This window comes from Sitophilus oryzae, unplaced genomic scaffold (genome assembly GCF_002938485.1).
Source record: "Sitophilus oryzae breed Bouriz unplaced genomic scaffold, Soryzae_2.0 scaffold_578_pilon_pilon, whole genome shotgun sequence".
Taxonomy (NCBI): domain Eukaryota; kingdom Metazoa; phylum Arthropoda; class Insecta; order Coleoptera; family Curculionidae; genus Sitophilus; species Sitophilus oryzae.
Window position 1 is genome coordinate 59,919 of NW_022147171.1, and position 18,045 is coordinate 77,963.

General features: G+C 31.1%; 2 protein-coding genes across 3 annotated transcripts in view; one reads left to right on the forward strand and one right to left on the reverse strand.

Annotated features, from left to right (window-relative positions):
• Nucleotides 1-5: 5 nt before the first annotated feature.
• Nucleotides 6-2,654, reverse strand: LOC115887584 (nucleolar protein 58). The gene is made up of 9 exons (XM_030907044.1): nucleotides 2,472-2,654; nucleotides 2,322-2,398; nucleotides 1,827-2,255; nucleotides 1,412-1,773; nucleotides 1,184-1,355; nucleotides 696-844; nucleotides 412-639; nucleotides 266-349; nucleotides 6-206 (listed from the first exon to the last, which is right to left on the reverse strand). Exons 1-9 carry the CDS (start codon nucleotides 2,514-2,516, stop codon nucleotides 55-57), a joined length of 1,698 nt encoding a protein of 565 aa, XP_030762904.1. The 5' UTR covers nucleotides 2,517-2,654; the 3' UTR covers nucleotides 6-54.
• Nucleotides 2,655-11,952: 9,298 nt separating this feature from the next.
• LOC115887573 (CCN family member 1) overlaps nucleotides 11,953-18,045 on the forward strand; it is a 340,204-nt gene continuing 334,111 nt past the window's right edge. For both annotated transcript variants that reach the window (XM_030907032.1, XM_030907033.1), the window contains exon 1: nucleotides 11,953-12,142. The gene's annotated coding sequence lies outside the window, so the exon portion shown is untranslated. The remainder of the gene's footprint in view (nucleotides 12,143-18,045) is intronic.

Below are 18,045 nucleotides of genomic sequence, written 5' to 3' on the forward strand. Positions count from 1 at the left end.
AAATATTTGCAGAAATTGTTTTATTATATACCAAATATTTAGCACCACCACGTATTACTCTGTACTTTCTGACATATGTTTCTTTTTCTTCTTCTTCTTTTTCTCGCTAACAGGCTCAGAAACCACAGACGACTCTGCTTCAGTAGATTGATCTAAATTCTTAAGTTTCTTCTTTTTTTTCTTTTCTGATGTTGGTTCTTCGGGAGCTAAAAAAATCGAAATTAATCTATAGGTTCATATTTTTAAATGTTTCCAGTCTTTATACCTTCTTGTTTAATGCCTTCTTCAATTTGACTATCATCTGAACTTGACTTGCTCTTCTTCTTTTTCCTTTTAGGCGTTTGTTCAGCTAAAAATAAAATAAAATAAGTTTCAAAACAACTCCCTAAATAAGACTGTTTGTTAGCTTACATTCTTCAACTTGCTGTTCTTCTACGGGTTCTTGTTTAACCTTCTTCTTTTTCTTCTTTTTAGTAACTCCAGCAGCTTCAGTTTCTTCTTCTTCTTCGACTTTTATCGGTGATTCTGATTCGGATCTCTTTCTTTTGCTTGTACTAGGTAAAGTACTATCGGCGGCATCTGGATAATGCTTGATTTCGCTAATACCCTGGTATTTCTCGAATTTAGCCTTGGCCTTTCCTAAATATCAATTAAAATTAGAAAAAAGTAACTTTTTTTGGAAGAAGAACCATTACCTGTTCCACTTATTCTCTTTATATTTCCTTCCTCTAACTCTCTCAACCTTTTTTCTAGTTTTGCTCTGTGGTTAAGACCTAATCTCACGTGAGTCTCTTCCCCTAAAGCATCAACTCTAGTTGCTAGAGCTGCTTTCGCTGCTAACATTCTAAAAATATACAAATATATAGGCTGCCCAAAAATATTCATTACAAGGTAACACAGCGTTCCAAAAAATACTTTTTCCTGGTTTGAAATTTAATTAAATTTGGAGTGCTGGGTAAATTTTTTTTGCAAACTATTTTCATTTATTAAACATGATTCCAATAAAGTAGCACATCTTAAAACTAAAACTAGTAAGTACCAGTACAAAAAATATTATTTTGAAAGGTTTACTAGTATAGCTCATACATTAAAAAAAAAATAGAAATGAAAATATCAAATAGGAAACTTGATGTGGAACTATTCCAGAAGCTGGATCATGCTGTAAATAAATTATAAAAATTACCTTGACATTTTGCCCTTATTCTTTGTACTACTCTGACCAACGAGCTGCGAATGATAAATAAGACCATACTTTGGAGTATCTTTCTTTGCTTTTAAAGCTCTAAAAAGTGCTTTTTCTGCACCTAGAATTTGTACGGTTGATGCAGGATGCTTAGCAAGATTTATTAAAGAACCTGAATAAAAATAAATGAATACTTTTTGAAATAATTAAACATCTTCAACAACTAACCTGCATGAGATATTAATCTTGCACCTACAAGATCGCCTACTAGAACTGTTAAATTAGGTGCAATCGCCATCATTCTGTTCTTAAGATAATCGTATAATTGGGTTCTATAATTGGTCATGTCGATAATTTGATCGCATAATCTAATAATATTTTCAATGTCTTGCTCCGAAATTTCTGTTCCCATTGATATTTCCGCTGCTTCTTTAACTTTTTCTTCAATCTCTTCAGCCAGAATATCTGATAAATCTGAACTAGAGGCGTTGTCTCTTGTACCGATAATTCTTACTGTTTTTGCAAATCCCATATTATCAGTAATAATTTTTCCTAATTCAGGAAAATGCCACCCATACCATTCTCGACATCTAAAAAATTGATTATAAGTAAATAATTTTTTTAATTAAATCATAGATCTTACCTCATAATATAATTGTTCAATTCTTTATCTAAGTCATCCAGAAGAGACACTGCCTGAACTATCATAGTATCCACCTTATCTGGGGAAAATTTCAATTTATACCGTGATAAGGAATGAGCTAAACCAAGAGCCATGGCAGTCATCTCCTTTTTAGCCGCCATTCCCCCGATTAAATTGTCGAGTTGCGACCTTATACACCGCATAAGTTCTTGCACTGACGTATTTGAAAGGCATTGTAAACTGAACTTTTCCTTCAACGCGGATCCCAACTTTGCATCAGCAACAAGAAGCTGTTCTTTTGTATCTGTGTCCAAGAGTTTTTTTACGGCTCTTTTAAGACTTTTTGAAAGTTTTCCTTCGACTAGAGCCGTAGTAGCGGCTAGCGCTTCAGTTGTATCGGCGAATTTTTCGAAATGTTTTAATGCAACACTAAAATATGAAAAAAAATAACAAGTTACTTCAAAATAGAAATGTGCGGATGGCGGAAAAACTTACACTTTCTGAGCTAAATCGGGGGTTTCGAAGGAAGTATACAAACTATCCACTTTTTCCAATTTCTTTTCGTCCAGAAGCTGAAAAAGCGTGGTGTTTTTAGGTTAGGTACGACAATAATTGAGATTTTCTCGAGAAGGAAACATTTCTTACCTTAAAAATAGCATACCCCGCGGGGGTCTCAAATAAAACCAACATCTTATCGCCCTTCCGGCCACAAACTACCCGTAATTACAAAAATAAACTAAATTTAAACAAACTACGCCGCATGTGTCAAAAATTTGAACGCTTTTTTGACTTTTTGACCATAGACTGTGACCATAGATAAAGCGCTTTTTTGACAGAACACACGCCATCCATAGAACGTTGACAGGCAAAGCAACATGAAAGCAACTACGCAAGGTATATACAGGGTGGTTTTTTGTCCTATACGCATAAACTTGGGAAATTATTGCTGATGACAAATAATGACTATAATAATGAAAAAAAAAAAAATAGTAAAATATTTTTAGATTCGAAAATAATTTGAGTTTTTTTTCACAAAAATTTTCAACTTTATCAGTAAATGCACATTCAATTTAATGGAATTTACGTTTTTTTGTTTTTATTACAAATAGTTTGTTATCTCCGTAAATAAAAATATTTTACTTACTTTTTTTTCATTATTAAGTCATTATTTGTCATCAGCAATAATTTCCCAAGTTTATGCGTATAGGTTAAAAACACAGTTAAAAATCACCCTGTATTCTGTGGTAAAAAGTTTCAACAGTTTCCTACCACGGTTCCTACTCTGAAAATTGGAGCGGAAAAAGAAAAATTTTGAAATACTTGTCATACTCGTAATACTCGTATGACTCGTATAAAGACCTGTTTAAATGCTGTTTAACAACTGGCCGAAAGATAGGATAGAGTACACGTTTAAAAATTAAAGATTTAAATTAAATTCTATTTTTTAATTTTTTCTGTCAATAATGATCTTATACCAGCTAATAGTGACTATATTCGGTACAGAAAATAGTTTTTATGGGATTATGAACATGGTAAATCACGTAAACAAATGTATTTGGATTTTAGATGTCCAAATACCGTATGTTCGAATAAAAACGGCGTCAGCGATGGCTATGAAATGAAGATCGCTGTCATTTTATTTTATATATGTAAAATTATATTGGAAATGTTATCGATCGTCATTTCCAAGCCAACTGGACTCCATTTTTTTTCGATCATACGGTAGATGGTAATTAAGGACGTAAGCACCTAGAAATCACCACTGAGATAAACTGCAATGGCGCTTAAGCTTTTGAACCGATGTAATTAACAATAATGGACCCCCATTCAGGGAGAGTTTGTTATTAATTAATCGGAACCGTTTAGACAGCGAATGAACGTAAATCGACTCGTTAGCCGCTTGCTTCATGGGATGGTTTGAACGAAAACGCGCATTAAATGTATGGATTTAATGTTCTTTTTACATGAGGAGGGAGCCACAGAGATAAGATAGAATAAACGGCTGATAATAGAGTTCTTGTCCACATCCAGGAAAAAAAAAGAAAAATAAGTTACATATTCTCGTTGTTAGTTTTTTGATTTATAATAACAATTTGGTGTTATAAAATGTTCAAAACAGGGTTTCGTCTTTGACCTGCCTTTATTAAAAAAAAACATTTTAATAATTTTCTCTTCAACAAGTTTTTCTTCAAAAACATTTTTAAACTTTCAAAGTTTAAAAATTTGCCACTGTCTTCATTTAAGGCGTTCTCTCGAGATCCCGAATATGGTGCTCGAATTTGGGATACCCTGTACAATTAAAATTTAATCATCTTAAACAATTTAATTTAATTCAGTTCGGAAGGAATCAGGACCGGAACAACGCTTCTAGGCATAAAAAAGATAAAAAAATCTAAAATGAAAAGTACAAAGCGTCAGATCCGTCTGCAGAACATCGTCGTATTTATTTAGAGATTTCGCGACGTCACTTAGAACGAAATGAGCTAAAAATTTAATTTTGCCCCAGTTAAAAGCCTTCTTAATCCAATTTGAGACAATCCGTCGGCGACGGGTGTCCGTAAAAACTTTCTTCCGCCTCGAAAAAAAAACGGCTCTTGGTCTTTTTGGTTTCCTGTCCCACTTTTGGATTGCATTAGCTTTTTTGCTCAGCGACGTCAAGACTTTTCGTCTTCAGTATGCGTTAAACGTGAAAATAGAGAAACAATAATTGTATTTATTCAGTCATCGTCCCCGAACTACGAAAGTCACCCGTTCACACAGAATATGGTTTTGATTGTCGATATTTTTTGAATCGTATTTGAGTGACAGGAATTTACTTGTGGAATGCCGTGGTAAAATGTCTGGGTGAATATTATCTCTAGGGTTCCCCAGCGGTCAATTCTGGGTCCTCTATTAATCAATATTTTTATGAATAGTGTTGTTGGGCGTTCAAATGTCAACATTTTATTGTATGCGGATGACATGAAAAATTTTTCAGAGATGAGCTCTGTTGATAATTGACAGAAGTTTCAGGAATCGCTGGAAATAATCGCAAACTGGTGTAGAAATAGGGAAATGACAGACTCCCTTTAAATATGCTCTGTCATTTCTTACAGCTTAAAAACAAACCAAATTTTGCATAAATATTTATTATATAACGAGGAAATCCGACTTGAAATGACTGTTTGTGATTTGGAAATTGTATTCGGTTGCAGGTGTACAGGTTGCCAAAATAGTCCGTGGAGATAGAACTACTAAGTATTTTTCGAATCAAAATAAGTTCATTCGATACAATTTACCAATATAATACAAAAGTGCTATGTTTGTCCGCAAGAGGGCATCAAACTTTAAAAAGATAAACACATTTTTTCAAATATTTTAAGACCCGTCATTCCGATTTGAATGAGATATTGGGTGTCTATGTTTTGCTAAGTGCTTTAGCATTTGACATTCACAAAAATCAAGAAAAATTACGAGAAGGGTGAAAACTATTCCAATCCCTTAAGTTTCCAATTCAACCGGCGACCGTTTTTTTTTCGTAAAATGTTTTTTTTTCAAAAATAAAAATTGAAAAATAAACATTTTTGCAAAATAAATAAATTGCACATAATTTACCTTTATACAAAAGTGCTTCGTTTGTTCAATACAGGGCATCAATCAAAAATAAACCCGAACTAGAGGTGGGAATTCTGGGAGTTCCTTGGGAGGAACTAGTTCCTTAGTTCTAGTTCCTCCAGAGGAATAGTTCCTTGAATTAGGTCTTTAGTTCACAATACTTTCCGGCTAACATTGACATCCCTCTTGCTTGCTAATGCGTTTCGTTGTCAGTCAGAACTATTCACAGTATGATCTGTATAATTTGTATAATGTACGGAGATATAACGAGACGTGTAATTGTGTATGTTAAAAACATATAGGTAAGCTTTTTGCAGATAAAAAAAATGCTTTCGTCTAAAAATTCAGAATATCTACTTCGTTTTATAAGATATTTCTTATTTTTAGGGACCTAAAATGAAACATTCCCATAAAATATTTAAAAAACAAACTAAAAATCAAAAACAGTATCCACGACAATTTTCTGTGGTAATTACGCCACGCCGGCTGTGGCAATAGACAAGGCCGAATCCATCGTCGTTACCTTGTATTATATCTCGGATCTGCCGATTGAATAGATTCCCGTGAACTAGTCTTTTAATAGTTCCTCTATGTCCGGATCCGATAACATACGGCTGGCACTCCCCACGCCTGCCTAGCATCAATCGCGCTGATTGATCCATACGTAAACTAGTCTATTTAGTCTAGTTCCTCTAGGTCCGGATCCGATAATGTACGGCTGGCACTCCCAACTCTTGCCTACCAACGGGCTACGCGCGCCAGCCGATCCGTCGCATATTATTCTATATCGGTCACAGTCTCGATCCCGCAATAGGTCCTGAGGAACTAGGTCTTTGAGAAACCAGGAACTAGTTCCTTTCATTCCAGGGTCGGAATAGTTCATTGGAACTAGTTCGTTCATGAACTACACACCTCTAACCCGAACGTTAATTAATTTAAAAGTTATTAATTTTATCAAGCTTTTATGAAGCTTATTGTCAAATATAATTTGTAATACTAACGTAAAATTCCATTTCTAGATAAATAAGAGCATAATAGATTTTATGCGTCTTCATAGCTGTCAGCTTCGAAAAAAAAATTTTTTCCTCGAAAGGTATGCTAATGCGTTGAATTCGTTGCTATGCTAATGCGTTGCTTTTTTTACAAGAGACAAAAATGTAGTAAATACTAGAAGGACCATTTTACGAAAAAAAAAATCGTTTATTGGTTGAGTTGGAAAATATTTATAGTAAAATTTACGTCAGGGTGGAGGTAGTTTTCACCCTTCCCGTACTTTTTCTTGATTTTTGTGAAAGATATATGTTAAAGCACTTAGTAAAACATAGACATCCAAAATCTCATTCAAATCGGAATAACTGTTCTTAAAATATCTGAAAAAATGTGTTTATTTTTTTAAAATTTGATGCCCTCTAACGGACAAACGAAGCACTTTTATATAGAGGTAAATTGTGTCCAATGAACTTATTTTGATTCCAAAAATACGTCGTAGTTCTATGTCCACGCAATATTGGGACACTCTGTATTTTGGAGTAATCTGAGTGTCCAGCTTTCTTACATTAAATATTACAAACATTCTTTTTTTATCAATTTTGTTTTTGTTACTTTTGTATATGTTTTGTTTTTTAGCTTTTATAATAATTCACTATTTTGCGTTCTTTGAATTTGTTCTTTTGTAATTTATAATAAATTTTATAATAAAAATAAATTATTATATTATATAACGACAACTGAAACTTTTGAAAAGTCAGTTTATCAACAGCTTATTACAAAGATGCTAATACAAACCCCTAAGAACTTTCCATTTTATCATCATTTGAAAGTTCCCAGTCAATTTGAATTTAATACATTCCTCTCTTTCAAAGTTTTACCGTTTCCGCAATTTTAGAAGTCAAATAACAGTTTATATAATGTTGCATGAATAAATATTTCGTGTTGAACCGACATTATTTAAAACTTTGTTTCACGTAATTTTGAAACAAACATGAAAATCGATAATACTTTGACGTAATCTCAATTTGATTAGATCCTTTAAATTTCAAGAGTTGTGGATTCTTCTTCTTCTTCTTTTTTTTATGATGGCTCTGCTACAAGGCAACCGCCAGCTCAATTTGGGAGTGACCAAGATGTTGACTGGCTCTAAACCATATCAAGGCCACTGATTCTTATCTGAGTAAAATGTATAATGGGTAAATTTTAATATAACTAACTTCTATGAAGGTAACCTGTGACCTGTGACTGTAAAATGTTATTATTATTATTTATTAAATATATAAATGACGCGCTGAAAGGAAGATTATATCACACACAAAGGCACATAGGATAGAGGTCACACAAACAGACTGCATTCGGAAACTGAAACAAAAAGAAAATAAAAAATAGAAAGTTGAGCATTATAATTTAATTCTATTAATGTTAAAAAATATCATAATAGTTTCTATTAATTTTTCACTTGGCTTAGACAAAACTGTAAATATTGATAGTGGAGTAGGAAAATTCATTTCAATAAATTTTTGATATAAATCCAAATTAAACAAAAAATTTATAGGACATTCTAAAAAGATCTGATTTAGGTCTTCAACAGAGCCACACTCACAGAATGGATCTTCCTTCACTTTAATTTTATATAAATGGTTTTTTTTTTAAGCAATGGCCTGTACGCATTCTAATTAACGTTGTAATATGTCTTCTATCTATATACTGGAAATTTTTAGACCATTGTTTATCTGGGAAGATTGTTTGTATATTAAAATACACATGCTTTTTTCCTTCCATACGAGATTTCCAATTTTCTTTATAATTACACAAAATATCAGTTTTAATTGAATTAAAAATATCTATCGAATCCATCTCCATAGATTTCGGAATATTTAAATCTTTTCCAATATTAGCCAACAAATCTGCCTCTGTATTTCCCAAGATATTGGAATGACCTGGAATCCAGGCAATCCTGATGTCAAAACCATTAGAACTTGCTAAACAAATTAAACGTTTGGTTCTTAAGGTCCAATAATCAGCAGATGCTTTAAAGAGATTTTTACTAATTTTTTGAATTGAACTTTTGGAATCTGAAAAGATAATAACACTACGCAAGTTCTTTTTAATAGCAAACTTTACTGCATCATGAATAGCTATGGATTCTGCCTTACAAATACTTAAAGAACCAGTTAGTCGCGAAAAAAATTTAAAATTTATATAAGGAATATATATTCCAAATCCTGTTCTTTTATCTTTTTTTACATGCATCTGTAAAAATAAAAATATGAGAATTTTAAAACGTTCAGATACTGACAAAATTGTTCCTTAATAGAAAAATCATGTTTATTAATTTGACAATCAACTAATTTAATAGAATCATTCAAAATATTAAAACTAACTTCATAACACGGAAAATTTTGACTAACATAAAGATTATCAATATAAGGCAGAAAGTCATGTAAAGCTGAGACCACATAAGGTACATTATTACTATTAATATAAATTGGATTAACAGTTTTTCTAATATTGTAAATTAAATTTATTAATGGATTATTTTGTAAAGTTAACAATTTAGACAGAAATTTGCCTACAAGTATTTTCTTCTACATTTTAAATCAATCATAGAAGATTCTCCCAACAACGCTAATCTAGGAGTAGATTTCATACAACCTAGACAAATACGTAAACCCTCAAAAATACTACATCTAGTTTATTTAAATTTTTTTGACTAGTTGGTTTAATAAAAATTGTTGCAAATTCAAATGAGATCTCACCAGAGCAGAAAAAATAATTAAAAGGGTACACGGATCAGCTCCCCTCCACACACTCTACAAACAGCCCTTAAAACATTTAAGGCTTTTTAGCCTTATTAGTAATATTTTCAATATGCAAATCCCACTTTAAATGTTTTTGAAAAATAACGCCCAAATACTTCACATTATGTTTATATGGAATAATGTGATTTCCAAGGATGAATCAATGGTGGCTGATCTCTCCGTTTGCCCTTAGTGAACCATACTGCCTCACATTTTTCCAAAGATAAAGAAAGATCTCTATTAATAAGAAAATCATTTACAAGCTCCAAAGCATTATTAATTTTTCAGACATCTCAAGTATATTTGAACCCTTAACAAAAATTACCAAATCGTCCGCATAACCAATAATCTTTACATTTAAATAATTTTTAAAAAGTTCTGAAATATAAATATTAAAAAGAATAGTACTTAATGGAGAACCTTGCGGAATACCTTTAGTTGCTAAAACCGGACCTAAGAAGGAACCATCAGATTTTCTGGAGAAATGTTGATTGAAAAAAAAAGAGTTGTGGATAATAATGTATTTTTTCTACGACTAGCCTAGAAAATGCAGTTTGACACACGGAAAACTCGATCTGAAATTGGCGTTTCACAAACTGTTGTGTGCTAAGGATTTAGCGCACGACATGTGTCATTTTGCACACGACATGTGCCAATTTTAACATTTTTAACCTCCAATGTTTAGCTGAAACGTCAAACGCAACGCAGCCGTCAGAAAAGTGTCATCATTACATCGCAAATTATTTCACAAAACTGGCAAAAACTGAGTGAATCTGCTGCTAATTTGTAGTCGTAGAAAAAATAGCGTAAAAAACTCGTTCGAAAACTTCTTTGTACACTCGTTCGACTTGTGGCTCTTGCCTGCGGCTCGAGCTAACAAACTGTCGAACTCGTGTGCAAAACGTCGTTTTCGAAACTCGTTGTTTAATATACTATATAAGACTCTTTTCTTACTGTTTTTATATTAAATATTCTATAAGTTTTCTTTATTACTTTTATCAGAGAGGATACCCTAAATCTGCCAAAATTTTTTATTAGATAACTGTTTCAAAGTAATAAAGAAGACCAATTAAATAAAATTAGAAAACATGTTTATAATACTAAAATCAATAAATCAAAATATAAGAACATTAGAAAAATAGTTCAGTTGAGAATATACGATACAGTCTAAAGAAAAAAAAATGTGAAATATGTTAATAGCAAAAGTAAAAATATTTAAATTATAAATTGTGTATCATATGCCGTAAAATTATGCATACATAATTAAAAATATCTGTAAACATGTTTGTTTTATAAATATTTAATATTCTTTATAAACGAATACTATACGTTATTTTGGTATTTTATTCCAAGTATATTTTAGTATTTTATACCAAGGTGCAAAGATTTAAATCCATGGATTTTTTTATTTTAATCATGGATTTAAATAAAAAAAAACAACTTGTTTAAAAACTTATAATATATCAAAAAATATCTGTAGAAGTTTGGTTTGGAAGAAACGTTCTTATAAAGTTATTTTTCTATAACAAATATACCCTCGAAAAATAATTATAAGGATTATAACACATATTCCTACTTACTAACGGTTACATTATGTTTTTATTATGTAAGCATAGCCAGTACAGGTTAAATTCGAACAATTGATGCTAGGTGCTTTTTATACATTTGACAAAAAATGCACAAACACTTCTGCAAATTTCCCAAATTTAGAAATAACTAGTGTGACTACTTCGTTTCAATCGAAGTAGAAAGAATCGGCCTACAAATATGTGGTTGTTTATTCAAAACATTTATTTTTAACTTTAATAAAATGATATCCCTAGATTTCTCCGGTGTGTGTAGTACTTTAACAGCAAGGATAGAATAAATGATACTTTAACAGCGACGATAGGTTAAAAACTTTATTTCTTCTCGCACGTTTTTTAATTGCTTCCATTTTTGAAAATTTTTGTATTCCTTTTCATAAGTTATTCGGGATTTAAAAGGAAGTAGTTTGGATATGGCGTTTGTCGCCTCAGCCTGAATATCTGTTGGTAATTTACTTATTTCGTTTTAAGCCATTTCTGGCTCCAATTCAATCAGCAATCGACATGAAAGAGAATTAAAAAATATTGACTCAAAACTGACAACTAAAGAGACAGCTTTATTTATTTGTCAAATTACATAGAAACCAACGCCAACCCAGCACAATATTTTTTCTACTCGTAATAAATTTCTTGAAATAATAATTTCTGAATATTTTTTAAAACGTAACTCGCTATGGAAAAAAATATTGTTTTATAAACGACGATAAAATTGCATTATCGTCTCCCGAAATTAATTCACTTGCGATTTTATCGTTTTGTATAAAAAATAACTATAAAACTTGATTTATATTATCATTATCATCTGCCTTTAGTAGTCTCATATACTTTGGAAATAAAATTTTCCTGGTTGACAGAGCAAATAAGTGTATATTGGTTAGCCTATATTTAATACAAGTCGTTGATACTAAGACAAACTAAGCATAAAAAGCTCCAATGCTGCACTTGACGGCTAATATAATAGAAGGAATATTTTAACAAAACGTGACACAGTTTCGTGTTCAATTCGAGCCAATTCTAGTAAAATGGAACTAACGATTATTAATCATTATTCCATAGTTTCTTAATTGCGAAACTGGTCATAAGCCATGCGTCAGAAGCGCGGAAAACGCAAGAGTTCGCCGACGGAAAACATTTTCAGTCGGTTTTCCACCACGATCGGCGCGGTTGTCAGACGTGAGTTTCCCCGGAAAACTTCCTAAAGATTTCGTAGCGATCGAGAGTCGACAAAAAAGAAAATCGAAAACTTTATTAAGAAGATAATAAAACCTTTTTTTTTAAATCGTTATTTTCGAGTGATATGTGTCTGTTTGACTACATATTTGGAAATTGAACTTGAGTTATTGAGGTAAGAATTTTATTTTATATGTAGAGTTTCTTGTGCTGAGTTTCAGCTTATTACTCTTTTCATAAATTTTATATATTATTGTTATTTATATTATTATTTTTGTTTATTTCTATCTATCTTATATAATCTATCTATATTAAAAAAAATTAACAAATTAAAAAAAAAATATTCACTATTTTAGAAACAGAAAAACTTAAATAAATGAGAAACCCACACATATTTTTACAGATAACACATCAAAATTGTGATTTTATTTTCTGTTTATAGTTTTTTTAATACTTAGTCTTGATTGGATAATTCAATATTTTAGGAAAACTTAAAAGAAAGGAAAACTTAAGAAAATTACTGAGTAAATTACTTGCAATTAGTTGGTTTTCAAATTAGTATATTTTTTAAAAATATGCGATAATTGTTTAAAGCAGTGTATTTTATATTGCTATTATAACGGACATTTTCTGTTACATTACGTTGAAGGTGAGTTCTAATTTTCGTCTAAAAAATCTTTTAGATCGAGAAGCTTTTCGTTAAATTCAGTTTTTAAAATATTATTATTTTTCTTTAGTGTGTATTGTGATAGGTGATAGGCACTAGTGTGACATATACATATTATTATTTATAATGCCACAGGTAACATATATTACCTGTGGTAATATACATTATTATCATTAATATATTTAAAATTTGAGTAACAAGTGATTACTTAAAAATATTGTGAAAAAAACTGCATAAAATTTATCTATAGACAGGGTGAGTTTCCTACGATGTTCTCTATGGGTATCTCGGAAACTACTGGAGATAGAGAGTCGGTTAAATGGGAAAAGAATTGCAGTTTTGTGGGGTTATAAGTATGCGCCTTTCAGATTTTTGAAAAAGTTCATGGCTTACTAGATATTTGGAAAAAAACAAATTTCGGCTATTTTAAAAATTGCCCCTAATTCCATTAGAAGCTATTTTAGACAAAAAGTTTTCAGATAAAAGTTGTAGATAATCACATCCTTCATGAGACTGTATCCTCCGTTTTTTTCTAAAGCCTGTCATTTTTGACATATGACACAAACATATTTTTAAATGGAAACCATAGTTGGCCATGACTTTATAAAAAGCGCCATTTTTTAAGCTTTTTAGTGATATAAGCTATAATATCTTTTTTAGTTATGTTTTAGAGTTATAGCCAATAGCCAATTCTTGTCATTTTAAACAATTTCACTTAGGTAGCAATGGAAACAAGTTCAATCGCCATTGCTCTCAGAAATGTGAAGCTGTCACATTCAAACTTTGCAAATTAAAATAAACAAAAATTGTAAATATGAATTTTTAAATGAAGAAAAGCGTATCAATAGAGTGGTTCCAACATGACTTTCATTATAACACACCACCCCCCACCTCTCATAATGAAAGAAATGTTAAAAATTATTTATATCATAATTATACAAACGCAGGGATAGGAAGAAGTGGGACTAATTGCACGGGCCTCCTCGATCACCTGACCTATCCATTTTAGACTTTTTTTTTGCGGTAGGTATAGTTAACAATAAGGTTTGCAAAAGAACTTATGAATTAAGAGAGGCACTCGAAGTGGCGGTACGAGAAGTTTAATTAAGTCGACCGGTCCTTCTGTGAGAATAGGTAGTAGGTAGTAATTCAGTTTTAAAAACATGCAACTCAAAAAAATGGCGGATTTTTTGAACATTTTTTAAAATAACTTAAAGTGTATGTACAGTACGCCTGCTGTGTGGATCTGTGTCTATGAAAGGAATGCGGACAAAAAACATTTAAATAAACAACAATATATTTTATTCGTCGACTTGACGAGTACGTCACCACAAATCGCTCCGCCCACTCAATTTATTGCTTACTTGCAAATGTGTCGAATTTTTATTGATGACGCGTCGTCTAATTTCTTACGAAAAACATAGAGAGAATATCGTTTCCCCTCTCACGGATACCCCGTAGCTACAGAGCGGACAGACGTACTGTACTGTAGTGATATTATTTCTTTAAGTTTTAGTTTGTGTAATCTAAATTGTAAAGAACCGTTTAGTAATATATTCTGACTTTTTATAAGTTATAAATCATAACAGAATAAGAATACCATGCAATCTAAGTGAAATTAGTCAAGAAAGATAAGAATTGGCTATAACTAAATTTAACTTCTCTAGCATGTCTTGAAAACCGTTCTCTGATAAACGTAACATTCACCGGTCAACGTATCCTCGAAAATGTATGGTCAAGAAAAGTTGAACCAATAATCCTACACGTTTTTCTTCATTTGAAAAATTCATATTTACAATTTTTATTTATTTTAATTTGCAAAGTTTGGATGTGACATTTATGAGAGCAAAGACGATTAAACTTGTTTCCATGGCTAACTAAGTGAAATTGTTTAAAAATGATAAGAATTGGTTATAACTCAGTAATATTTCGAAGAAAACATATTATAGCTTATATCGCTGGAAAGCTTAAAATATGGCGCTTTTTATGAAGCCATGGTCAACTATGGTTTCCATTAAAAAAAAACTATGTTTGTGTCATATGTTAAAAATGACAGGCTTTAGAAAAAAGCGGAGGACACAATCTCATTAAGAATGTGATTATCTACAACTTTTATCTGAAAACTTTTTGCCTAAAATAGCTTGTAATGGAATTAGGGACAATTTTTAAAATAGCCGCACTTTGTTTTTTTTCAAAATATCTAGTAAGCCATGAACTTTTTCAATAATCTGAAAGGAGCATATTTATGACCCCACAAAACTGCAATTCTTTCCCCATTTAACCGACTCTCTATCTCCAGTAGTTTCCGAGATACCCATAGAGAACATCGTAGGAAACTCACTCTGTATATATGTGTTAGTACAAAACAAGCAAGGGTGTATTTTAAAAAAATATCACATACCAAAGAAACATATAAAAAAGATTTCCTGCTTTAAAGCCGTCTTTCAAGCTAAAGCAACTTCCAAAAACCCGAAACACACGTAATAACACAGTCCAAAATGCAAAATGCAAAATATTTATCATTTCTATTTGACATAATTTGACACAAAATTATAACCTATAATTTGGCAAGAGTTTGACAACTCTCAAAAATTTTAAGTCGAGTTCATACGCATGGGCGTCCGTTTGTCGTTGATCGATCCGTTAAACCAATAATATTGAAATATGATCTGTCATTTTTAAAATAAACCAATAAAACTGGTTTAAAACAAGAGATAACGCATAACGGATTTATGTTATAAACCCATCCATAGTTAAATTAAAAAATATTAGAAACTTTTTTTAGTTAAATAAATGGATTGGTATGGACGTCATCTGCTTTTTTTCTGTCATCGTCTGTCGAAATCTTACCTAAGAAAAAAAAAACAGAGTATACTAATAAAAAATGATATATTTTAAATATAGCAGTAAATAGTGAAAATAAATAGGACATATATTTTTAAGAAGCTCATAGCAAGACTGATCATATGATTTATAAATATTGAGGGTGTTGTTCCATTTGAAAAAAAAAAACATAACGATAGTTCATATTTTCAAAAATATCTTTTTCGTAGAAAAACAGACTACGCCACTGTATTCTACGTAAAAAGTACACCGTTTCTTTATTTCCAGTTTGATTTGACCACTTTCTCAAGAATTGACAACGCTATTAGAGTAGTTTCAGGACTTTCATAAAAACAGAACAAGAGTGTTAAAGAATAATAGCAGAAGAAATAATAACAGTATAAATATGTACACATTGATAAAATGATTTTACAACGTCCAGTACAGAGTTTTCTTAAAAAAAAACACGTAAGATCAAACTTCAAAATGTAAACAAAAAAAAACTTTAAAGTCTTGCCTTGTAAATAGCAATTAACTTGTGGTGTTAAAATTATCTTTGGTATTGTCTATAAATTTTTAAATAAAAAAAGGGTAGCGAAAAAATCTTCCTTATTGTTGACTGTAGTTAAATATGAACTATTTTTTTGGTTAGTTTAATTTAATTTTAGTTCATTTAAAGTCATTCAGAAATTTATAAACTTAAATTAAATTATTTTTAGTGAGATATTTGTAAGCAAGTTTTATTAAGGGAATTAATTTATTGCCTGCTTAAAATTTTGACGTCGCATGTACTCAAATATGCACATAAATTTAATAGCAATTTTAAATTTTGAGTTAATACAGTGGTTGATAGCGAAGTGGTTTGAAATTATTTAAATTTCAAGGCATATTTATCTCTGTCGCCTGCAGAACGTCAACGATTTAATAGTTCGTGGAAAAGAGTTAAATTTTTCCATTTTATATAATTTCTGTATTAAAGTAGTTTCTATATTTTTACTTCACGTCATAATGCGTTTTTAGTCAGTTACTTTTCAAATTTGTGTACGAGTAAAAAGCCACTGAAGCACTTGTGTCTGTGAATTTTGAATCTAGTGGTTTTTGTCTAATATAAATGTCGTAGGGATAAAATAAATTTAGGCAAATAATTATTTGCCCAGTCATATGCCAAGTGCCAAGTGATATTATAAAGATCAAAAATATCATAAGGATCATTTTTAGGGTTCCGTACCCAAAGGGTAAAAACGGGAACCCAATTACTAAGACTTCGCTGTCCGTCCGTCCGTCCGTCTGTCACAAAGGTCTATCTTATGAACCGTTATTGGTTATAGCTAGACAGTTGAAATTTTTACAGACAATGTATCTATGTTGCCGCTATAAGACCAAATACAAAAAACAGAATTAAATAAATGTTTATAAATAAAAAAGTACTTTCACTAAACATTATCTTCAAAGTAAGAATTTTACATAGTATTATATAATTTTAATATTTCGAGTCCTCCGTGGCCGCGTGGTTTAAAGCGTTAGGACTTTATATTTTGGCCTTTTTTTATATGTATAACAAATAACAATCGATCTTTATGAAGCTGGGCAAATAGTAAATGCCTGAATTTAATCCAGGCATTTGCCAAATGACTGAAGTGGATATCGGCAAATAGGAAATACCTAGACAGACAAGTACTATAAATTTTAATGTTTTGTAAACATTTTGTAAACTATTTGCAACGGCACTTAGCAAATTCCTAGGCAAATTTCTATTTCCTTAAAACTGCTTTATGCCTGCGTGACATAAAACATTTTTATTTTATTTTGTTTCAAGTCCGATATTCACAAAAATTAGAAAATATATTTCTACACCATTCATATAAGTTAAATATAAGAAGAAATATACCTATAATGTCTAGTACGTCGTCTAGAATGTAAATAAAATACGCTTGAGTTTAGATAAATCCCTCGAGTTTTTTTCCACTTTCGCAGGAATAGAAAACGTACAGCGTGGAACAAATGGAAAATGTCATACGAGCTTGAAATTTATTACGAACACATTGTTACTCTCTAAAGCAAATATTTCTTTCTTTTTCTATTTACCTCTAAAACAATTTGTCTGTAAACACAATTGACCCGGTGATTTATGTTTACTATAAAGGGCAAACATGTTAAAAGGTTATTATTAAATTTGATGGAGAAGGTAGAGTAATAAAATAAACTTAAAGGTTAAATTGTTAGAATATATGACACTGATGAACAAAAAAAGCAAGACCACGGCTCCCTTGGTTTTGGTCTTACAATCTAATAGGTATTTTTGGTCTTGTAGAGTCCAGTCTTGGTCTTGGACAAGACTCTTGCAATATACAGGGTTTTCAAAAAACTCGTGGGGAGATTTCTCTCGTAAAAATAAAATTTATTTTTCATATCAATCCCGGGTCCGCCTCGAAAGTGGCTCACCCCTATAACTTTTTTATTTTTTTAGTTAAAAAATCGACATTTGGTATGTTAGTATATGACGTAAATTAGGATTAATTGAGGTATTCAATTGTTTTCGGTCACTTCCTGTTTCACCGGAAATGAGTAACTTTCAATAAAATTTCATT